The 25,953-nt window shown below is 42.2% G+C and overlaps 1 protein-coding gene across 1 annotated transcript; it reads left to right on the top strand.

Annotated features, from left to right (window-relative positions):
* Positions 1-51: 51 nt before the first annotated feature.
* Positions 52-22,152, top strand: LOC124029100 (the record flags this gene model as incomplete). Its single annotated transcript, XM_046340939.1, has 6 exons — positions 52-242; positions 11,246-11,486; positions 13,675-13,788; positions 17,687-17,984; positions 21,636-21,684; positions 21,880-22,152. Coding segments are annotated over exons 2-6 (838 nt in total), but the record flags the coding sequence as incomplete, so codon positions are not given.
* Between the last annotated feature and the right edge of the window lie 3,801 nt (positions 22,153-25,953).

Genomic DNA, 25,953 nt, shown 5'->3' with positions numbered 1-25,953 from the left:
CACTTGACTGGAGGCTGAAAGGGATGAGTTGAGATGGTTGAAGGAGGAGAATTAGTTAACCATTAATAACAGATAACATTTATGGTGGTGCAAAGTGTCACAAACCAAACCTGTTTTGAAGGAACACATTTCATACTCTACAGTTTCTAGATCCCTGTTTACAGTCAATATTAGCAGAGAATTCACAAGGAAATCTCAACTAGTCGGTCAAGAGGAAGGGTCAGCGGGTGGGCTTCTCACAGGTATGTATGTGGTTAATCATTTGACAGTAACATGAACTATATGTAGTTGATTAAAGTGATTGTTACATGTACCACTAAAAATTAATGATTGGTATTTCATGTTATTTATTGTTTCTAATATGTTTCTACTACGTGTTTTGTAATTAGGAAATGTTTTAATGTTGTTGATCAAACTAACGTGTCATTGAAAGTGACCCGCATTCCACTGTCAAAACGGTGCTGGATAAAATGGTAAAGATTGTTACAAATTAAGATATACTGTGCATGTAGACAATTCAACTTGAATATATCTAAGGAACATTAATATGTTCTAGTAATTATTTATATATACACCTTTATTTAACTAGGCAAGTTAGTTAAGAACAAATGTGTGTTTATGTGTTTATGATTATATGGTCAGGTACTATCAGGTACTGTCTTCATACCATCAGTAATAGGAGTGTCTGTTATATATTTACAGACTGATGCTGTGCTGACTCATTCTTAGACCTTGTGATCTCTAGGGTGATCTAGATGAACTGTGTAATAGTGTACATTTGATCCAGGCGACTCTATATGTAGCAGGACATTGTCATGGTAATTGTGCACATTCAAGTTCACAAAAAGGCTTTTACAATTAACATCAACCCATAGCTTATATTTGGACTATGTGCACATGGGAATGTGTGAATCTCACTCCTCAGCCTAAATTGTCCCCACTCACACAGATGGAACGCCATCTTGCTGTTTAGTAAATGGGTGAGGTGTTAATGAATTACCAGGCAAGGTTAATGAATCACTATTCTCCATCAGATAAATATGTCCTAAAATGGCGGAGGGGTGTATACTTAATAAGCAATAAGGCCCGAGGGGGTGTGAAACTGTACATGGCCAATATACCACAGCCAAGGGCTGTTCTTATGCACGACGCAAACAGTTAGTTACATAGTTTAATGGATTTGATATGAGAGGACTGAAGATGGATCAATAACATTGTAGTTACTCCACAATACTAACCTAAATGACAGAGTGAAAAGAAGGAAGCATGTACAGAATAAAACTATTCCAAAACATGCATTCTGTTCGCAACAAGGCACTGAAGTAGAACTGCAAAACAGGTGGCAAAGAAATACACTTTTTTGTTCTGAATACAAAGCGTTAAGTTTGGGGCAAATCCAACCAAACACATCATTGAGTACCACTCTTCCTATTTTCAAGCATGGTTGTGGCTGCATCATGTTATGAGTATACTTATCATCGACAAGGACTAAGGAGCTTTTTCTAGGATAAGAAGAAACGGAATACAGCTAAGCACAGGCAAAATCCTAGAGGAAAACTGGTTCAGTCTGCTTTTCAACAGACACTGGGATATGAAATCACCTGTCAGCAGAACAATTAACCAAAACACATGGCCAAATCTACACTGGAGTCCTGAGTGAGCTAGTCACAGTTTTGACTTATATTGGCTTGAAAATCTATGGCACCTTAATTAGGGAGAATGGGCTCGTGGTAATGACTGGAGCTATTCAGTGGAATGGTATCAAAGACATCAAGCAATGGTTTCCATGTGTTGGATGCCATTCCATTTGCAAAATTCCGGGCCGTTCACCTCTCCGCAGCCTCTTCTGCTATCTTGCAATGATCAACTACCAATTTGACAGAGTTTAAACCATTTTGAAAAGAATGGGCCAATATTGTACAATTCAGGTGTGCAAAGGTCTGTCTTAGAGACTAACCCCAAAATCCTCACAGCTGTAATCGCTGCCAAAGGCGTTGTAAACTGTCGAGAAAGGACCCATTACTGATCCAAAATGGTGGCCTAATCAGGCCTAGACTAGATTATTATCATTATTTCGACATTCTAAACGCAGGGATTTTTAGCGATTATTGAAATGGGATATTCACTGCAGTTGACTTTACTCACTAGAAAAATATAATAATGCATTATTGCATTCTGTTGTTATACCCTAGGTATGATCAGTTTCTTGTCCCATAAAAATATTAGTAGTATTAGGCCTAATATTTAGCTAAGGAATAATTGCATATGCTTCTAATTTCTAATCTCTGTCTTCACCGTTATCTTTGCACTATTACGCATCTGATTTTCCTCTGCCTCTCAGCTACAGCTATTCCTCCTAACTCATGGAGTCCCAGGAAAAGCTCTACTACAATAGCTTGTTGTACACTTAATATTTACTACTACTAGCGTATTGAGGAGAGAGTCCAGCTTGCTGAATGTAAAATAGGGGAGTTTGAAAGGAGAGTGAGAGAGGCGTGATGGTGTAATCAAAATATCATACACTGTATGTGTAGCCTGCTAATGTACCTTTCTGGACCTTGTTAACTGTCGAGAATAAACTCATAACTGATCCAAATGGTTGCAAAATCAGGCCTAGGTTGTAAGCTGTTATTTCTGCATGATCATCAAAACAGGATGTTTGAGCGGTAATACAAATTATCCTACATAACTGCAGTTTACAGCCCTAGACAATAATTGTGTACTCACTCGATAACAATAATGAATTCCTTATTGCACTGTGTTGTAGCTTAGGTAGAATAATTGTCTTGTTTAAAAACGTAGGCCTAATCAATAGTGTAGTTTTGTGTGTCCGGGACTGCAGAGCGCGTCAGCCTGGGGGTATGCACAGTTCTGCTATGTCATAATCTCTTCACTTTTTCTCGCACTTTAACAGGTAAATATTTATAGCCCCTACTATTTAGCTAATGCATGGCCTAATATCCAGCTAATATTTAGCTTAAGACATTGGCTATACATCTATACCCTCTCTCTTCCAGCTGTTCCCGTGCGCAATAGGCTAGGCTACACAAGCCTCTAGACCTATTAGCATTTTGTGGAGAGATGCAGGCTTTCTCTTGCTAAATGCTTAATGTAAATTAGGCCAAAATGCCAAATGATCTACCGCACAGGACAGCCAGAGAGATGAGCACAGTGAAAAGAAGATCCAAAGGAAATGATTATCATTCGCAAAATGTAAATCACTTGCAAACCAATTGAGCAACGAGGCAATGACATAATGTAAAAGGTGCCCGGCTAAACAGCCTTTGTTGTTGAATTGCTGAAATATGAGTTTAATATGAGTGTTCATTGAAGTATTATTTGCAGTTGTCACTATCACAATGAACACACCTTGAAGACTTGGGTTACTGAACGATCTGTGTTAGCACCTAGGCCTACAACGTGCAGTAGGATGCGTTGATCAGATGATTAACAGGTGTACTATAGAAAGATAAACGGCCCTCTGGTGTGGTGAGGTATAATCTAGCGTTATCCCTATAGTTATCGTCCTTGGTGTGGATGATGTATAATCTATCGTTATCCCTATAGTTATCGTCCTTGGTGTGGATGATGTATAATCTATCGTTATCACTATAGTTATCGTCCTTGGTGTGGATGATGTATAATCTATCGTTATCCCTATAGTTATCGTCCTTGGTGTGGATGATGTATAATCTATCGTTATCACTATAGTTATCGTCCTTGGTGTGGATGATGTATAATCTATCATTATCTAAGAGTGTCTGGCCCAGTGCTCCAGTTGTGTTGAGAGATGTGGAGGGTCAACACCCTCAGTTGGTGCTCCCTATTTGATTACAGAAAACATGCCTTTGTCTGATCTTCCCTGTCTTTTCTTTTGCTCCACTTTTTGTTTTGCTCCCTGTCTTTGACGTTTGTGGGGTTTTATTTTGTTAACCTGTTCTTGGGCAAATTTAGTTGTCGCTCATGGTGGGCGTTTTTTTGTTGTTGTCCCAGTTGTTGATACTAATCTAATCAACTTCCAGGGGACACCCCCATGAGCCTCTTTCAGAACCCCTCCTAAAATCCCACCTGTTTCGTTTTGGTTAGTGACTCTTTGTTAGTTCCCCCTTCTAGTTGAGATCCATGTTTGGATTTCTTGCTGGGGAACTATAATTTTTTATTTTTTTTACAAGAAATTGATCAACTAAATCACATGATGATGGTGCACGTTTACAAGTAGGTAGGCTAGGCTATCCTTAAACAGACATTTACCCTGCCCCCATCCCCCAATGTACATTTACATGTATCATTGTTACGGTTGTAAATATGTATATTATTATTATTATTTGTATTATTGTTTCATTCACTTTTCTTTGACCTGCACTGTTGAAGCTTGTAGCTTAATACTTTCACTGCACCCTGCAATTACATCTGCGACCCTGCGCATGTGATTAACAAAGCTAATCTAATGGAGGCCAGTCCATGTTTTCATTATACTGATCACTGATGCACTAAGTACTCCATTCCATGTTTTCATTATACTGATCACTGATGCACTAAGTACTCCATTCCATGTTTTCATTATACTGATCACTGATGCACTAAGTACTACATTCCATGTTTTCATTATACTGATCACTGATGCACTAAGTACTACATTCCATGTTTTCATTATACTGATCACTGATGCACTAAGTACTCCATTCCATGTTTTCATTATACTGATCACTGATGCACTAAGTACTCCATTCCATGTTTTCATTATACTGATCACTGATGCACTAAGTACTCCATTCCATGTTTTCATTATACTGATTTGCATAAGTATCCATTCCATGTTTTCATTATACTGATCACTGATGCACTAAGTACTCCATTCCATGTTTTCATTATACTGATCACTGATGCACTAAGTACTCCATTCCATGTTTTCATTATACTGATCACTGATGCACTAAGTACTCCATTCCATGTTTTCATTATACTGATGCACTAAGTTCCATTCCATGTTTTCATTATACTGATAACTGATGCACTAAGTACTACATTCCATGTTTTTCATTATACTGATCACTGATTCACTAAGATACTCCATTCCATGTTTTCATTATACTGATCACTGATGCACTAAGTTTACTACATTCCATGTTTTCATTATACTGATCACTGATGCAACAAGTACTCCATTCCATGTTTTCATTATACTGATAACTGATGCACAAAGCATAAAAACTCCATTCCATGTTTTCATTATACTGATGCACTCAAAGTTCCAATCCATGTTTTCTTTATGCACTAGTTGAACTACAGAGCTAGTGAACAACAATGTATATATGTTACCCCACAATGGTTTCTGTCAATTTCAACAAAAGATAAAGACACAATGGTTTCTGTCAATTTCAACAAAAGATATAAGGAAACACTGACCTACATTCACCATAAGATAATAGAACATGACGAGGGAGAAAACAGTGTATTGTAGTTTTTACCAATGCATTTGTCACTAAGTGGTTTGGACTACAAAACACCAGCATAATGTTATGCAGGTGAATGAGGACCCAAAAGCGACTTGGCGAAAACAGAGTCTTTATTCCAGTAAAGGAAATATGCAATACTCCTAGACAAATCGGAGCGGTAAACAAAGCATAAAAAACAATTCCACTCGTAATGACGAGGACAGACTGGAGACTCGACCATAAACTGTAGGTTGCCTCGGGAAGGCACTGACCGTAGCAGACTCAGACACCTGCTCACCACGCAGCATCTGAGGGAAACACGACACGACAGGGCGAGACAAAGACACAGCACGGTGAACAATATACAAGGATCCGACAGGACAGAAACGGAAGACAAGGGGAGAAATAGGGACTCTAATCAGGGGAAAAGATAGGGAACAGGTGTGGAAAGACTAAATGATTGATTAGGGAATAGGAACAGCTGGGAGCAGGAACGGAACGATAGAGAGAAGAGAGAGAGGGAGGGAGAGAGAAAAAGGGAACGAACCTAAAAAAAAGACCAGCAGGGGAAAACGAACAGAAGGGAAAGCAAAATGACAAGACAATATAAGACAAAACATGACAGTACCCCTCACTCACCGAGCGCCTCCTGGCGCACTCGAGGAGGAATCCTGGCGGCAACGGAGGAAATCATCAATCAGCGAACGGTCCAGCACGTCCCGAGACGGAACCCAACTCCTCTCCTCAGGACCGTAACCCTCCCAATCCACTAAGTATTGGTGACCCCGTCCCGAGAACGCATGTCCATGATCCTACGTACCTTGTAAATAGGTGCGCTCTCGACAAGGACGGGAGGGGGAGGGAAGAAGACGAACGGGGGTGCGAAGAAAGGGCTTGACACAGGAGACATGGAAGACAGGATGGATGCGACGAAGATGTCGCGGAAGAAGCAGTCGCACAGCGACAGGATTGACGACCTGGGAGACACGGAACGGACCAATGAACCGCGGAGTCAACTTACGAGAAGCTGTCGTAAGAGGAAGGTTGCGAGTGGAAAGCCACACTCTCTGGCCGCAACAATACCTAGGACTCTTAATCCTACGTTTATTGGCGGCTCTCACAGTCTGTGCCCTGTAACGGCAAAGTGCAGACCTCACCCTCCTCCAGGTGCGCTCACAACGTTGGACAAACGCTTGAGCGGAGGGAACGCTGGACTCGGCAAGCTGGGATGAGAACAGAGGAGGCTGGTAACCCAGACTACTCTGAAACGGAGATAACCCGGTAGCAGACGAAGGAAGCGAGTTGTGAGCGTATTCTGCCCAGGGGAGCTGTTCTGCCCAAGACGCAGGGTTTCTGAAAGAAAGGCTGCGTAGTATGCGACCAATCGTCTGATTGGCCCTCTCTGCTTGACCGTTAGACTGGGGATGAAACCCGGAAGAGAGACTGACGGACGCACCAATCAAACGACAGAACTCCCTCCAAAACTGTGACGTGAATTGCGGGCCTCTGTCTGAAACGGCGTCTAACGGGAGGCCATGAATTCTGAACACATTCTCGATGATGATTTGTGCCGTCTCCTTAGCGGAAGGAAGTTTAGCGAGGGGAATGAAATGTGCCGCCTTAGAGAACCTATCGACAACCGTAAGAATCACAGTCTTCCCCGCAGACAAAGGCAGACCGGTAATGAAGTCTAGGGCGATGTGAGACCATGGTCGAGAAGGAATGGGAAGCGGTCTGAGACGACCGGCAGGAGGAGAGTTACCTGACTTAGTCTGCGCGCAGTCCGAACAAGCAGCCACGAAACGGCGCGTGTCACGCTCCTGAGTAGGCCACCAAAAGCGCTGGCGAATAGAAGCAAGAGTGCCTCGAACGCCGGGATGACCAGCTAACTTGGCAGAGTGAGCCCACTGAAGAACAGCCAGACGAGTAGAAACAGGAACGAAAAGAAGGTTACTAGGACAAGCGCGGCGACGCAGTGTGCGTGAGTGCTTGCTTAACCTGTCTTTCAATTCCCCAGACTGTCAACCCGACAACACGCCCATAAGGAAGAATCCCCTCGGGATCAGTAGAAGCCACAGAAGAACTAAAAAGACGGGATAAGGCATCAGGCTTGGTGTTCTTACTACCCGGACGGTAAGAAATCACAAACTCGAAACGAGCGAAAAACAACGCCCAACGAGCTTGACGAGCATTAAGTCGTTTGGCAGAACGGATGTACTCAAGGTTCTTATGGTCTGTCCAAACGACAAAAGGAACGGTCGCCCCCTCCAACCACTGTCGCCATTCGCCTAGGGCTAAGCGGATGGCGAGCAGTTCGCGGTTACCCACATCATAGTTGCGTTCAGATGGCGACAGGCGATGAGAAAAATAAGCGCAAGGATGAACCTTTATCGTCAGACTGGAAGCGCTGGGATAGAATGGCTCCCACGCCTACCTCTGAAGCGTCAACCTCGACAATGAATTGTCTAGTGACGTCAGGAGTAACGAGGATAGGAGCGGACGTAAAACGTTCTTTTAGAAGATCAAAAGCTCCCTGGGCGGAACCGGACCACTTAAAACACGTCTTGACAGAAGTAAGAGCTGTGAGAGGGGCAGCAACTTGACCGAAATTACGAATGAAACGCCGATAGAAATTAGCGAAACCTAGAAAGCGCTGCAACTCGACACGTGACCTTGGAACGGGCCACTCACTGACAGCTTGGACCTTAGCGGAATCCATCTGAATGCCTTCAGCGGAAATAACAGAACCGAGAAAAGTAACGGAGGAGACATGAAAAGAGCACTTCTCAGCCTTCACGTAGAGACAATTCTCTAAAAGGCGCTGGAGAACACGTCGAACGTGCTAAACATGAATCTCGAGTGACGGTGAAAAAATCAGGATATCGTCAAGGTAGACAAAAACAAAGATGTTCAGCATGTCTCTCAGAACATCATTAACTAATGCCTGAAAAACAGCTGGCGCATTGGCGAGACCAAACGGCAGAACCCGGTACTCAAAATGCCCTAACGGAGTGTTAAACGCCGTTTTCCACTCGTCCGCCTCTCTGATGCGCACGAGATGGTAAGCGTTACGAAGGTCCAACTTAGTAAAGCACCTGGCTCCCTGCAGAATCTCGAAGGCTGATGACATAAGGGGAAGCGGATAACGATTCTTAACCGTTATGTCATTCAGCCCTCGATAATCCACGCAGGGGCGCAGAGTACCGTCCTTCTTCTTAACAAAAAAAAAACCCCGCCCCGGCCGGAGAGGAAGAAGGCACTACGGTACCGGCGTCAAGAGACACAGACAAATAATCCTCGAGAGCCTTACGTTCGGGAGCCGACAGAGAGTATAGTCTACCCCGAGGAGGAGTGGTCCCCGGAAGGAGATCAATACTACAATCATACGACCGGTGAGGAGGAAGGGAGTTGGCTCGGGACCGACTGAAGACCGTGCGCAGATCATGATATTCCTCCGGCACTCCTGTCAAATCGCCAGGTTCCTCCTGAGAAGTGGGGACAGAAGAAACGGGAGGGATGGCAGACATTAAACACTTCACATGACAAGAAACGTTCCAGGATAGGATAGAATTACTAGACCAATTAATAGAAGGATTATGACATACTAGCCAGGGATGACCCAAAACAACAGGTGTAAAAGGTGAACGAAAAATCAAAAAAGAAATAGTCTCACTGTGGTTACCAGATACTGTGAGGGTTAAAGGTAGTGTCTCATATCTGATACTGGGAAGATGACTACCATCTAAGGCGAACATGGGCGTAGGCTTGTCTAACTGTCTGAAAGGAATGTCATGTTTCCGAGCCCATGCTTCGTCCATAAAACAACCCTCAGCCCCAGAATCTATCAAGGCACTGCATGTAGCACCCGAACCGGTCCAGCGTAGATGGACTGACATAGTAGTACAGGATCTAGATGGAGAGACCTGAGTAGTAGCGCTCACCAGTAGCCCTCCGCTTACTGATGAGCTCTGGCTTTTACTGGACATGAATTGACAAAATGTCCAGCAAGTCCGCAATAGAGGCACAGGCGGTTGGTGATCCTCCGTTCCCTCTCCTTAGTCGAGATGCGAATACCTCCCAGCTGCATGGGCTCAGTCTCTGAGCCAGAGGAGGGAGATGGTTGCGATGCGGAGCAGGGAAACACCGTTAACGCGAGCTCTCTTCCACGAGCTTGGTGACGAAGATCTACCCGTCGTTCTATGCGGATGGCGAGAGCAATCAAAGAGTCCACACTGGAAGGAACCTCCCGGGAGAGAATCTCATCTTTAACCACTGCGTGGAGTCCCTCCAGAAAACGAGCGAGCAGCGCCGGCTCGTTCCAGTCACTAGAGGCAGCAAGAGTGCGAAACTCTATAGAGTAATCCGTTATGGATCGATCACCTTGGCATAGGGAAGCCAGGGCCCTAGAAGCCTCCCTACCAAAAACTGAACGGTCAAAAACCCGAATCATCTCCTCTTTAAAGTTCTGGTAATTGTTAGAACAATCAGCCCTTGCCTCCCAGATAGCTGTGCCCCACTCTCGAGCCCGGCCAGTAAGGAGTGATATGACGTAAGCAACCCGAGCTCTCTCTCTAGAGTATGTGTTGGGTTGGAGAGAGAACACAATATCACACTGGGTGAGAAAGGAGCGGCACTCCGTGGGCTGCCCGGAGTAACAAGGTGGGTTATTAACCCTAGGTTCCGGAGGCTCGGCAGACCAGGAAGTAACAGGTGGCACGAGACGAAGACTCTGGAACTGTCCAGAGAGGTCGGAAACCTGAGCGGCCAGGTTCTCCACGGCATGACGAGCAGCAGACAATTCCTGCTCGTGTCTGCCGAGCATGGCTCCTTGGATCTCGACGGCAGTGTTACGAGCGTCTGTAGTCGCTGGGTCCATTCTTTGGTCGGATCCTTCTGTTATGCAGGTGAATGAGGACCCAAAAGCGACTTGGCGAAAACAGAGTCTTTATTCCAGTAAAGGAAATATGCAATACTCCTAGACAAATCGGAGCGGTAAACAAAGCATAAAAAACAATTCCACTCGTAATGACGAGGACAGACTGGAGACTCGACCATAAACTGTAGGTTGCCTCGGGAAGGCACTGACCGTAGCAGACTCAGACACCTGCTCACCACGCAGCATCTGAGGGAAACACGACACGACAGGGCGAGACAAAGACACAGCACGGTGAACAATATACAAGGATCCGACAGGACAGAAACGGAAGACAAGGGGAGAAATAGGGACTCTAATCAGGGGAAAAGATAGGGAACAGGTGTGGAAAGACTAAATGATTGATTAGGGGAATAGGAACAGCTGGGAGCAGGAACGGAACGATAGAGAGAAGAGAGAGAGGGAGGGAGAGAGAAAAAAGGGAACGAACCTAAAAAGACCAGCAGGGGGAAAACGAACAGAAGGGAAAGCAAAATGACAAGACAATATAAGACAAAACATGACACATAAACCCCCAGAGTAGGGAAGCAGTGTTTTTATGTCTAAAAGGTTTCTTCAATGTCTGATACACATCTTATCAAAGCCCTTATAGGGAATTTCAATATCATCATGATAAACCATCTCTCTTCTTATTCAGATATGCTCTGGAAAAAAAATTGCTGTTTTCAGTAAAAAAATGTTTTTACATTTTGATTTTGTTCATAAACATTTATTCAGCCTATAGTGCTTTACATAATTGCATTTGGTACAAAATGCCTTACAGAATGTCATTATAATGTAAATGTTAAATCCCCAGTACAGCAGGTCAACAGTAGGCCTACTCTGCTTTTGTGTTTAAACGTTTTAATATAATGGTGTTTACTCTTCTAATTTACAGATTGATATGGGACCAGACCAGTCCTCTTCAGCATTGTGAGGCCTCCTCTCTGAGAGTTATAATGAGTTATCATCAGATTGATATGGGACCAGACCAGTCCTCTTCAGGATTGTGAGGTCTCCTCTCTGAGAGTTATAATGAGTTATCACCAGGGGGCTGAGGGTGGTGACATCCATAAAGAAAGACAGAAGGATGGGTCAACAAACAAGGATCTTGATGAGACCATGGACCCTGATATGAGGTGTGTTTGTGTTCTTGTTGAATACATTTAGATCCTATGCTATAATTATGTAATAGATTTACATGACGATTTTTTACCAAAAATACAACACACCTCTCAAATATCTAGTAATATGTTCATATGATTTCTATGAAGGATACTGAGTTACTGCATAGTACATAGAACATTTTATTCTAGGGGAAACCTAGTCAGTTGCATTCAACTGAAATGTGTCTTCCACATTTAACCCAACCCCTCTGAATCAGGGAGGTGCGGGGGGGCTATCTTAATCAACACCACGTCAGTGGTGCCCAGGGAGCAGTTGTTGTTAGGGTTTTAATTGCCTTCCTCAAGGGCATAAAGGCATATTTTTCCACGTTGTCGGCTCGGGGATTCAAACCAGCAACCTTTCGGTGAAAGGCCCAACACTCTTAACCGCTAGGCTACCTACTACCCCTATAATGACTCTAAGGGAAAACAGATTTTTTATCATTTTTTGCAAAACAGGTACCTTATTTAACTAAGTGTTCAGACTCCTTGCTATGAGACTCAAAATTGAGCTCAGGTGCATCCTGTTTCCATTGATCATCCTTGAGATGTTTCTACAACTTGATTGGAGTCCACCTGTGGTAAATGCAATTGATTGGTCATGATTTGGAAAGATACACACACCTGTCTATATAAGGTCCCAGAGTTGACAGGGCATGTCAGAGCAAAAACCAAGCCATGAGGTCTAACACTGTGCCCATGTAACGGATGTGAAATGGCTAGCTAGTTAGCGGTGGTGCGTACTAATAGCATTTCAATCGGGGATGTCACTTGCTCTGAGACCTTGAAGTAGTGATACCCCTGCCCTGCAAGGGCCACGGCTTTTGTGGAGTGATGGGTAACGATGCTTCGAGGGTGACTGTTGATGTGTGCAGAGGGTCCCTGGTTCGCGCCCGGGTCGGGGCGAGGGGACGGACTAAAGTTATACTGTTACACCCAAACCAAACACACGTGTGCCCGTCCGTGTGCGACATCGTGAACAAATTGATTTTGTCCCCCGACACCAAACGCGATAATGACACGCAGGTTGAAATATCAAAACAAACTCTGAACCAATTATATTAATTTGGGGTTGAAAAGCATTAAACATTTATGGCAAGCCAGCTAGCTTGCAGTTGCTAGCTAATTTGTCCTATTTAGCTAGCTTGCTTTTTATAGCTAATTTGTCCTGGGATATAAAATTTGTACCTGAACTGGGACAATTAATACTCCGACAATTAATATAAACAGGCTTTTTCTTCTTTTGACTTTTTATTGGGTGACGACCAATCAAAGTTCATCTTTGTGGGTATAACCAATGAGGAGATGGCACGTGGGTATCTGCTTCTATAAACCGATGAGGAGATGGGAGAGGCAGGACTTACAGCGCGAAGAGCATCACAAATAGAATTGACTTCTATTTTAGCATTTGGCAACGTAGACGCTCATTGGCGCGAGCGAGCAGTGATGGTGCAATGATGGCGGTGAGCTTTATACCAATCCAGCCGATGCTTGGCATTTCGCATGGTAATCTTAGGTTTGTGTGCGTCTGCTTGGCCATGGAAACCCATTTCATGAAACTACAGATGAAGAGTTCTTGAGCTGACGTTACTTCCAGAGGCAGTTTGGAACTCAGTAGTGAGTGTTTCAAGCGAGGATAGACGATTGTTACGTGCTATGTGCTTCAGCCCTCGGCGGTCCCTTTCTGTGAGCTTGTGTGGCCTACCACTTTGCGGCTGAGCCGTTGTGACTCCTAGACTTTTCCACTTCACAATAACAGCACTTACAGTTGACCGGGGCAGCTCTAGCAGGGCAGAAATTTGACAAACTTACGTTTTGGAAAGGTGGCATTCTTTTCTCTGGTTGTATATTTTAATGAAGAGTAACCAATCAATGAATATCCCTATTAGTTTCATTGAGGGGACCTTACACCAAAATGAAGAGTTAGATTCTACGTTCTATGTTCTACTTGGAAAAGTCAATAGGATCCTAAAATTATTGTTATTTTATGTAGTTGGCCAGAATAAGAGAAGCTAAATATCACATCATGGTGACTCACATCATTATTATGTGGAGGAGAGGAATATAATAAATGTTAATTTTATTGTATTTGTTTTGTGTGTTTAGTATTTAGTGTTTTATTCGTTTTTGTGTCTTTTGCATGACTGTCTTGTACTACTAGGGGCCAATCAGAGAGAGCAGAGTCTATTTCCTCTGGTTTTCTATCAATGAAGACTGACAAATCCATGGATTACCCTGTTCATTTCAAAGTAGCAGACTCTCTACATAACAAAGGGTGAGATTCTGATGTGCAGCCAGCTGTAAATACAGGTCTATGTTGTAATAATGCTGACCTCATGAAATAAAAGATCTGTGACTTATTGTAAAGCAAAAATACACATCATGATAACAGATAGTTATAGGAAGGTTACCATGTTTTATATTATCATGATAACAGATAGTTATAGGTAGGTTACCATGTGTTATATTATCATGATAACAGATAGGTAGGTTACCATGTGTTATATTATCATGATAACAGATAGTTATAGGTAGGTTACCATGTGTTATATTATCATGATAACAGATAGGTAGGTTACCATGTGTTATATTATCATGATAACAGATAGGTAGGTTACCATGTGTTATATTATCATGATAACAGATAGGTAGGTTACCATGTGTTATATTATCATGATAACAGATAGTTATAGGTAGGTTACCATGTGTTATATTATCATGATAACAGATAGGTAGGTTACCATGTGTTATATTATCATGATAACAGATAGGTAGGTTACCATGTGTTATATTATCATGATAACAGTTATAGGTAGGTTACCATGTGTTATATTATCATGATAACAGATAGGTAGGTTACCATGTGTTATATTATCATGATAACAGATAGGTAGGTTACCATGTGTTATATTATCATGATAACAGATAGGTAGGTTACCATGTGTTATATTATCATGATAACAGTTATAGGTAGGTTACCATGTGTTATATTATCATGATAACAGATAGGTAGGTTACCATGTGTTATATTATCATGATAACAGATAGGTAGGTTACCATGTGTTATATTATCATGATAACAGATAGGTAGGTTACCATGTGTTATATTATCATGATAACAGATAGGTAGGTTACCATGTGTTATATTATCATGATAACAGATAGGTAGGTTACCATGTGTTATATTATCATGATAACAGTTATAGGTAGGTTACCATGTGTTATATTATCATGATAACAGATAGGTAGGTTACCATGTGTTATATTATCATGATAACAGTTATAGGTAGGTTACCATGTGTTATATTATCATGATAACAGATAGGTAGGTTACCATGTGTTATATTATCATGATAACAGATAGTTATAGGTAGGTTACCATGTGTTATATTATCATGATAACAGATAGGTAGGTTACCATGTGTTATATTATCATGATAACAGATAGGTAGGTTACCATGTGTTATATTATCATGATAACAGATAGTTATAGGTAGGTTACCATGTGTTATATTATCATGATAACAGATAGGTAGGTTACCATGTGTTATATTATCATGATAACAGATAGTTATAGGTAGGTTACCATGTGTTATATTATCATGATAACAGATAGTTATAGGTAGGTTACCATGTGTTATATTATCATGATAACAGATAGGTAGGTTACCATGTGTTATATTATCATGATAACAGATAGTTATAGGTAGGTTACCATGTGTTATATTATCATGATAACAGATAGGTAGGTTACCATGTGTTATATTATCATGATAACAGATAGTTATAGGTAGGTTACCATGTGTTATATTATCATGATAACAGATAGTTATAGGTAGGTTACCATGTGTTATATTATCATGATAACAGATAGGTAGGTTACCATGTGTTATATTATCATGATAACAGATAGGTAGGTTACCATGTGGGAATGGTTATATTATCATGATGAACAGTGTAGTTCATTAGAAGGTAGGTTAAGATGTGTTATATTAACGATAAAAACATTCCCTAACCAGAAACCGTGGTTGATGGCAGCATTATCGTGAAACTGAAAGGTAGGTTACCACTGTTTTAATCAGGGCAAGGTGTCTGGCAACATGACTGAATACAAACAGTGCAGCTATTACCCTGTGCTTCAAACAAGCTTATCAGTACATAACAAAGTGGAATCTCAATTCAATGGCTACACGTTAGGCATGTGGCAGGGTTATAGTCAATCACGGATAACAAGATGAAATCCAGCCCAGTCACGGACCAGGATGTCTTGCTCCCAGGCAGACTATATTTTCTTTGAGGACAATAAGTGCCAGACAGGCCTGCAACGGAAACATGCAGTCTCTCCTTCACTGCAGCCGAGGTGAGTAAGACATTTAAACGTGTTAACCCTCGCAAGGCTGCAGGCCCAGATTATCCCCAGCCGCGCCCTCCGAGCATGCGCAGACCAGCTTACCATGTGTTTATATTCAATCAATCCCTATAACAGTCTGCTGTTTATGCTAGGTAGGGCCACCATTGTTCCTATTCCCATGAAAGCTAAGGTAACTGAGCTAAAGGTTACCCTGTAGCACTTACTTATTCATCATGAAGTGCTTTGAGAGACTAGTCAAGGACCATATCACCTCCACCCTACCTGACACCCTAGACCCACTCCAATTTGCTTAGCCCAAATAGGTCCACAGACGATGCAATCTATATTAACCCACCTGGACAAGAGGAATAGTTATGTGAGAATGCTGTTCATCGACACAGCTCGGCATTCAACACCATAGTATCCATGTCATAACAGAGACCCTGGGTTACCCTGTGCAACTGGGTACTGGACTTCCTGACGGGCCGCCCCCAGGTGGTGAGGGTAGGCAACAACATCTCCTCCCCGCTGATCCTCAACACGGGGGCCCCATAGGGTGCGTTCTGAGCCCTCTCCTGTACTCCTGTTCACCCACGACTGCGTGGTTACGCACGCCTCCAACTCAATCATCAAGTTAGGTAGGACACAACAGTGGTAGGTTGATTATTATCATGATAACAGGGAGGAGGTGAGGGTTAGTGTGGTGTTATATTATCATGATAACAAAATAGGAGATGATTGTGGTTACCAGTGTTATATTATCATCGATGGAACAGTAGTGGAGAGGTAGGTTAAGTTCCTGTGTTATACACATCACAGACAAACTGAATTGGTCCACTCACATGACATGTGAAGAAGGCGTTACCATGCGTTATATTACCTCAGGAGGCTAAAAATAGGTTGTCACCAAAGCACTCACAAACTTATCAGATGATAACGAGAGCATCCTGGCGGGCTTATCACCGCCTGGTATATTACTGCTCCGCCCTCAACCGTAAGGCAGGTTCCAGAGGGTATATTACTGATAACAGATCAGGGGGCAAACTACCTGCCCTCCAGTTATATTACCATGATAACAGGAAGGCCATAAAGATTATCAAGGACATCAACCAGGAACCACTGCCTGTTCACCCCGCTATCATCCAGAAGGCGAGGTCAGTACAGGTGTTATATTATCAGAGACTAAAAACAGCTTCTATCTAGGCCATCAGACTGTTAAATATTACCATGATAACATTGAGTGGCTGGTAGGTTACACACTGTTATATTACATGATAACTCCAGCCATTTTAATAATGGGAATTGATGGAAATGATGTAAATTATCACTAGCCACTTTAAACAATGCTACCTTATATAATGTTACTTACCCTACATTATTCATCTCATATGCATATGTATATACTGTACTCTACAACATCGACTGCATCCTTATATAACACATGTATCACTAGCCACTTTAACTATGCCATTTGTTTACTTTATCACTGATCTCATATGTATATACTTACCATGATACCATTATATTGCTCTGATAATCACTCATTCATATATCCTTATGTTACATGTTGTTATATTACACTGTGTATAACAGTAGTTTTTTTTGGTAGTTAGATTACTTGTTGGTTATATTGCATTGATAACTAGAAGCACAAGCATTTATAGGTAGCATTAACATCTGCTAACCATGTGTATGTGACAAATAAAATTTGATTTGATTTGATTTGATTTGTTATATTATCAGGCCATTATGTGTTAAACTGAACTGATGAGGTTATTTTGATCAATGTGTTTGATACCTGTCATTTACAATTCCCATCAAGGCCAGTAGATGTATCCTGTGATATCTGCTCTGAGGTCCAAGCTGTGAAGTTCTGTCAGACCTGCAGTGTGTCCTACTGTGAGACCCACATCAGACAGCACTATACAATACCTAAACTAAAGAGACACACACTGGTGGATGTGACTGGAGACCTGGTGCAGAAACTCTGTCAACATGACTACAGTCCTCTGGAGGTGTTCTGCAGGACAGACCAGATGCTGATCTGCAGTCAGTGTGCAGAGACAAACCACAAAGGACATGATACCATCCTCCTTGAGATAAAGAAAGCAGGAAGACAGGTAACTAGTTGTCTTTTCTTTCGGGGTTGTTCAGTGCAGTTCCAGTACATGTCTGAACACTCCTTAATTAACACTAGAACCGTTGGGACTCCAGGCATCCCAGGTTGGGCCGTCAACATTCTAACAGCCCAATAAAAACATTTCATATGTGCTACGGCAACAATAATCCTTTGGCTGTGTTCATGAAGGTCTTAGTATTATTAGTTCTGATTAGGATCTGCAATTATCTGCTGTTGAGGAAGTGGCTACTCTTCCTGGGGTCCAAACAGGAACCTAAACACAACCCATAAAATACATAATACACGTAGAATACATTACACTATATTTATGTTACAATGAAATAACTTGGCAGACACAATACAATGCTAAATATATGATCTCTTCACTTTCCCCGTCGTGTTGTAAAGGGTTCTTTTATCTGGTTTTTAAATCTGGTTTTATTGCAATCTTACATTACATGGGAAAGGGGATAAGTAGTCAGTTGTACAACTGAATGCATTCAACTGAAATGTGTCTTCTGCATTTGAAAGTATGACAGAAATCCATGCTTTGGTTCAGTTTTCCTGGCACTGTTTCCACACACACGTGTTTTAGCATTTGTGGCTCAAATTCAAGTCATGGGACCGATATTAGCCTTTTTCGTGCCTCATGTCCAAATCATCCAAAAGTACTGTATCTAAAATTGATTGTGAAGCTCAACAAAGTCACTTAAATGCTAATATGTGTCGCATGACTTTAATGAGATGTGTACAATAATTGCTAAAATGTTAGCATGTGTCAACAGTGCCAATGAAGCTAAACCTAAGCATGGATTGCTGTCATACCGTTTCCATAGACTGTTTAGAGGACTAAGGAAAACAATATTTCATTTTGTAATTTGGGGGAATGACACCATCATTATTTTGTTTATGCAGGTCTTAATAAATATTATTGAACTAAATGTATTTCAAAAGAACAGAATAGGAGTTTAATGATGTTACTAGTCTGTTCTTAGTATCCTAGGCTATATGCTGCTGGGAGTGGAATTGCAGTTAGTCGTCAAAAATGAAACATTTTGAAATAGTCTTTCCACTACATTTTGAGAGTTGATTGGGAAATGTAGGTGATTTAGAAACCTTAGTATCTGTAATACCATTATTGAAATCAAAGTGTGTGACCTGCATGAACGTCTGTAACATGATTTGAGAAAGTCGCTTTTTGGGAAGCTCCTTTCCCTTCTTTGTTAGTTACACATGCTGCACTGTTCATCAGTCTCTTCATTGACGAGACAATTGTTAATATTGTCTCCCATCAGACTATTGTCAATTTAATCTTCTTTACACTACATACATTTCCATAGGCTTCTGTGAAATTAGTTTCAATATAGTTGATGTGTAGTTTTGATGGGCTATTAGTCGGATGTGCAGCCGGATGAAGGAAGGGCTGAAGGAAGGGCTGAAGGAAGGGCTGAAGCAAGGGATGAAGGAAGGGATGAAGGTAGGGCTGAAGGAAGGGATGAAGGAAGGGATGAAGGAAGGGCTGAAGGAAGGGATGAAGGAAGGGATGAAGGAAGGGCTGAAGGAAGGGATGAAGGAAGGGCTGAAGGAAGGGATGAAGGAAGGGATGAAGGAAGGGATGAAGGAAGGGCTGAAGGAAGGGCTGAAGGAAGGGATGAAGGAAGGGATGAAGGAAGGGCTGAAGGAAGGGATGAAGGAAGGGCTGAAGGAAGGGATGAAGGAAGGGCTGAAGGAAGGGATGAAGGAAGGGCTGAAGGAAGGGATGAAGGAAGGGCTGAAGGAAGGGCTGAAGGAAGGGCTGAAGGAAGGGATGAAGGAAGGGCTGAAGGAAGGGATGAAGGAAGGGCTGAAGGAAGGGATGAAGGAAGGGATGAAGGAAGGGATGAAGGAAGGGATGAAGGAAGGGATGAAGGAAGGGCTGAAGGAAGGGATGAAGGAAGGGATGAAGGAAGGGATGAAGGAAGGGATGAAGGAAGGGCTGAAGGAAGGGCTGAAGGAAAGGATGAAGGAAGGGATGAAGGAAGGGATGAAGGAAGGGCTGAAGGAAGGGCTGAAGGAAGGGCTGAAGGAAGGGCTGAAGGAAGGGCAGGGGGAGAAGAACGTCCTCCTAAAATGGCTTATAATACATTATGTTTGTGATATGTAATTATAGTTTTTGTACGATTTTATTTTTATATATACACTTAACAAAAATATAAATGCAACATGCAACAATTTCATTGCTTTTACTGAGTTACAGTTCATATGAGGAAATCAGTCAGTTGAACTAAATTCATTGGGCCCTAATATATGGATTCCACATGACTGGGAATACAGATATGGATCTGTTGGTCACAGATATCGTACAAAAGGGGCCTCACAATGGGCTTCAGGATCTCGTCATGATAGTTTTGTGCATTCAAATTGTCATCAACAAAATGCAATTGTGTTGGTTGTCCGTAGCTTATGCCTGCCCATACAATAACCGCCATCACAATGTTGACATCAGCACACCGCTCGCCCAGAAAACACCATACACGTGGTCTGTGGTTGTGAGGCCTATTGAATGTACTGCCAAATTCTCTAAAACAACAAATGTTAATTTTTCTATCATAAGCAGTCTCGGCTTATTGTAGAGAAACGAACATTCATTCTCTGGCAACAGGCTCTGGTGGAGATTCCTGCAGTCAGTATGCCAGTTGCACACTCCCTCAAAGCACGAGACAACTGGCAATGTGTTGTTTGACAAAACTGCACATTTTAGTGTGCACATTGTAATGATCGTACTGTTTACTCAGCTTTTTGAAACGCAAAACCTGTCATGTGGATGGATTATCATGGCAAAAAAAATGCTCACTAAAAATGCTCACTAAAAATGCTCACTAAAAATGCTCACTAAAAATGCTCACTAAAAATGCTCACTAAAAATGCTCACTAAAAGTGCTCACTAAAAAAAATATGATTTCTGTGCAATAGAACATTTCTGGGATCTTTAATTTCAGCTCAAGAAACATGGGACCAATAATTTACATGTTGTGTTTTCTATTTTTGTTTAGTGCTATTTTCTCAAACAATAACCAGAAAAAAGAGACAATAAACAGATGCACAGAAATTTCAACAAACATCAATGACATCACACCTGCTCAGACTCACATGTTCCCACCCATACACATCATGTGTCTCACAACCACACTCCCCCTCCATCTCCTGCCATACTCTATGCCATGTAAATAATCATGCATTTCATTCATCCACTGTTGTAGTGATGGAGTATCATTTGATTTCCAGTTTTTAAGTAGGAAGTCTTTTCAAAATCATTAACGAGAAAGGTACTGTATGGTCCACCCCATTGGGTATCTCACCGCTCCCCCAAATACCATGTCTTGAAATATGCAGATAGACAGATTAACAGTTAACATGCATTGTAAAAGTTGTAACAACGACAGAGTGATAAATGTACTTATTTAGGAAAAGTCAAGGATGGAGGGGGACATGACTTTAAAAATGGACTATTACAATGTTAAATTCACAACGTTGTTCAATATATGTCATCTGCACTTTCAGCGTTGCAGAAGAATATCAAAAGCAGTTGATGTATCTTTGAAAACATCTGTTTTACATTCATCAAAATATTTATTTTTTAAAGAAATGACTAATTCTATTTTTGTTTTCCCAGCCTAAGAGTTTTGATAGAGACCAACACACAACGTTGGCCGCGGATGATGGTAGGTACAGTTTACAGTATGTGGAAACAGAATAAACTGACCCAAACAATATTATTTCATTTGAATCTCAATTTTATATGATACATTTTGTAATACGTCAATTGTTTTCCTTTAACTGCTCGTATAAATAGTACAAATGTGTGTTTGGAATGTCAATGAAGTCTGTTTTTCAATCACCCATTATTCCTTCACTAGTGCTGCCCCCTCCTGGTGACATCCAGGTCCTGTTGCTGACGTCAGACTCTGTGTCTCTGAGCTGGGGTCCTCCTGAAGAGTTGAAGGGACCACAGAAGTTCAGAGTGACCTGGGGTTGTGACGTGGAACCGTGCAGTATAGGGGTGAAAAATGTTCATGAAGTTGAAATCAGCAGACTCAACCCTGGTCAAAAGTACCAGTTCAGTGTGGCTACAGAGATGGAGAGCCAAATCAGATGGATCTCAGCCAAGGTCTCAGCATCCCTATCCGCAGGTACAGTAGGTCTCAGCATCCCTATCCACAGGTACAGTAGGATAACTTGTGTTTTTATTCACACTACGTTTTAGTCATTTAGCAGACACTCTACCCTGAGCAATTAGGGTTAAGTGCCTTGCTCAAGGGAAAATCAACAGATTTTTCAGAGTCGGCTCAGGGATTCAAACCAGCGACCTTTCGTTTACTGGCCCAACACACTTAACCACTAGAGTACCTCTCATCCACATACTTCACTGCATCATTACCTACCTGCAGACTGCATCATTCATTCCTAGAGACATTTTGGGACTCTGTCAAAAACAGCCCATCTCTTCTAAACAAGTATAGGTTTTATTACAGTGCTCCAAGTACCCATATTTAAAGATGTTCCATTTGGAAGAGACCTCTTCAATCTCAGCTGGATCGGCTGAAGAGATGGAGAAAGTCCATATCCTACTGCAGGCCAGGAACCGAGCCAATACTGACGACTGCCACAAAACACTTTCAAACCGGCACCAAGTACACGGTTTGTGTTGCAACTGTGCTGAGCAATAGGGAGTAGAGTGAACCTGTCTCTACAACCATCCGCACTAGTAAGAGATCTTCCACCAATTACAACTCATCGTGTGTTTACCAGTAACTAGAGAGATGTTGTTACATTAGATGCTTTCTCAAAATCCCTGGCCTTATTTGACCTTTCCCCCGCAAGGCTGAACACATTATATTAACTGTTTAACCAATATCTTTTTTTAAAGTGAAGCGAGCAAGCAAATTGTTTTTAAAGTAGAACCTCTTCTTAATAATATACTATAGCAATCTTAGTACAACACCGAGCAAGATGTTGGCCTCCTGGAGGCTAAGAGAGCCATAGTTCAGCCATTATCCGAGAGGGAGTTGTGTATCTCTTTGTTTCGGGCAAAGGACCAAAACAGACCTGCAGAACCCTGCTGTGAGGTTAGTCAAAAGCAGGAAAAGGCTGCAAAAGTGCAACCAATACAGCTTGGGTCGGTTTACCTTCCACTGGCAAACGTAACAGGATTTACAGAACGCCACAACATCCTGTTTCAGACCAGACCAGAAGAAGTTACGCAAGATATAGTCATGCGTCTTGTTGATCCCAAGATGGCCTGTCATACTACCATCATGAGCCCACCTCAGTATCGCTTGTCCAAGTGTAACTAGAATGACAATTTGAGATATACTGGGCTAATTGACTTGCCCAAGATTGCCATTTCCTCATCAGCCCACCATCTCTGTCAAATTAACCCACACAAACTTGATCAAACTCCTCTCAACGTATCTCAGCAAAACCTTTTTTCCCCTCATGGGTACTTTTCTGATAACCCATCAGGTTCTTCTACTCTGGGTTCCTTACAAATGACAGGATTTGGCACAACCTTCACTTCCTTCAAATCGTTGCCCAAAATGAATGAAACCCCCTTCATCGGTAGACTAGGCCTCACTCCAACGATAATGGAACCAGAAACAAGATCAAACTCGAGTTCCACGTTATACAAAGGATCTTACATGCACTCCATCTCCACACCTTGTACAAACACTAACCAGTTGCTGAAGTGTCAGACAAAGGCAAAACATCCTCCAAAAGGAAGGATTGAGCTGCCTCAGTTTATCATAGTATATTCACAGGCTGTTTAACAGCATCACCATTATGCAGAGACACGAACCCTTCTGAAACAAAGGGTTCATACACATCTGATCTAAACAGGATTTGGGGAGATAAGTCTCTGATTGGGACTGGTTTAACGGGCTGCAGTGATCCCACAAGAAGAAACTGCTTACTCTCTCTAAAAATGTTTCAACTTAGGCCACTTAGACTGTGTCCTTTGTCATGGCAGTAATGACACACTTGCGGATACAAAGAACCAGTTTTCTGACGATCCTTGTTTTTGGACACTGGGGGAAGAGACTGAAACCTCGTAGTAGGAGGTGACTTCTCTTCTCTCTTATGTAGGGAGAACTACTGGGTGCTTTGCTTGTGACGGTAGTTTTATGTTTCAACACAAACTCATCAGCAGCTGCAGCTTTCTCAAGTGTGAGATCCTTGTGCTCATAAATGTAGGTAGCAACCCTTTTGTGAAGGCAATTCTTTAACTGCTCAAGTACTATGAGTCTTTGAATCATCAAGGTCCTTGACCTCTTGAGAACCACACTACTGATCAAAATTGTTCCCTTACGAATTCAACATGGCTTTGTGATTCTGTGTTTTGTCATTTAAAAAAACATTTCTGTATGCCCTTGAGACCAACTCGTAAACAGGAAGTATAGCAGCTTTAAAAGTGTCATAATCTGAACTCTGGTCAAGAGAAAGCGGCATACACTTTCATGAGCTTTCCTCACAAGAACACTTTGGAGGAGCAGTGACCAGATATAACGCGGCAATTCGCTCAAACACGTAAAATATATACTGTACCTCCATCTCCTTACCGCTGAAAGGCGGTGCAAGCTGGCTGTTCCGACCAAGATCAAACACTATTGAGGGTGCAGGATAGACTGACCAGATTCAAAGTGCTTCCAGCTCTATCTCTCTTTTAATTGATTGGCATGCTCGTGTTCTTGTTCTCGTTCTCTGGCAGCACATTCTTATCGTTCTGTTTTAACCAAATGGCCTGCAGTACCAATGAACTCTGACTACTGTTTTTGGGTTCAACATGTACCACTTTGATGTCATAATGCTTTGCAATGAGAAGACTTGTCTTCATACATTTATCAAGTAACTCCCAAGTAGAATTCTCCACAAATGCTCCCAAATCAAAGTCCATCTGTTTTGTTTATTAGCTTGTGTGTTTATGCACTTTTTCACAGATTTCACCACCCTCTGAGTGGTTGTCAGTAACAGAAATTCTTCCACAAAAGTGTATTTTGAAAACTCAAATCTCTGGGCACAGTAGAGCTTCAGAGTAGCTGATTAGAGTGACTCTCATACTGATGGAAAACGATATCCCAGACTTTCCCCCAATGAGAAACCCAATATTGTTGCTCAACAGCAATAGGGAACTAACAAATAATACCTGACCAACCAGAATGAAACAGGTGGGGTTGTAGGAGGGGTTCTTAGACACCCATGGCGTGTTCCCTGAAAGATGACTAGCAACCAGAATGAAACAGGTGGGGTTGTAGGAGGGGTTCTTAGACACCCATGGCGTGTTCCCTGAAAGATGACTAGCAACCAGAATGAAACAGGTGGGGTTGTAGGAGGGGTTCTTAGACACCCATGGCGTGTTCCCTGAAAGATGACTAGCAACCAGAATGAAACAGGTGGGGTTGTAGGATGGCGTGGGGTTCTTAGACACCCATGGCGTGTTAGCAACCAGAATGAAACCCTGAAAGATGACTAGCAACCAGAATGAAACAGGTGGGGTTGTAGGAGGGGTTCTTAGACACCCATGGCGTGTTCCCTGAAAGATGACTAGCAACCAGAATGAAACAGGTGGGGTTGTAGGAGGGGTTCTTAGACACCCATGGCGTGTTCCCTGAAAGATGACTAGCAACCAGAATGAAACAGGTGGGGTTGTAGGAGGGGTTCTTAGACACCCATGGCGTGTTCCCTGAAAGATGCAACCAGAAGATGAGGGGTTCTAGACACCCATGGCGTGTTCCCTGAAAGATGACTGCAAACAGAATGAAACAGGTGGGGTTGTAGGAGGGGTTGGCATGTTCCCTGAAAGATGAGCACCAGAATGAAACAGGTGGGGTTGTAGGAGGGGGACACCCATGGTGTTCCCTGAAAGATGACTAGCAACCAGAATGAAACAGGTGGGGTTGTAGGAGGGGTTCTTAGACACCCATGCCCTGAAAGAT

This window comes from Oncorhynchus gorbuscha, unplaced genomic scaffold (genome assembly GCF_021184085.1).
Source record: "Oncorhynchus gorbuscha isolate QuinsamMale2020 ecotype Even-year unplaced genomic scaffold, OgorEven_v1.0 Un_scaffold_5506, whole genome shotgun sequence".
Lineage (NCBI taxonomy): Eukaryota > Metazoa > Chordata > Actinopteri > Salmoniformes > Salmonidae > Oncorhynchus > Oncorhynchus gorbuscha.
The sequence above is the reverse complement of the archived record's forward strand: the minus strand, read 5'-3'. Positions and strand labels throughout refer to the sequence as shown.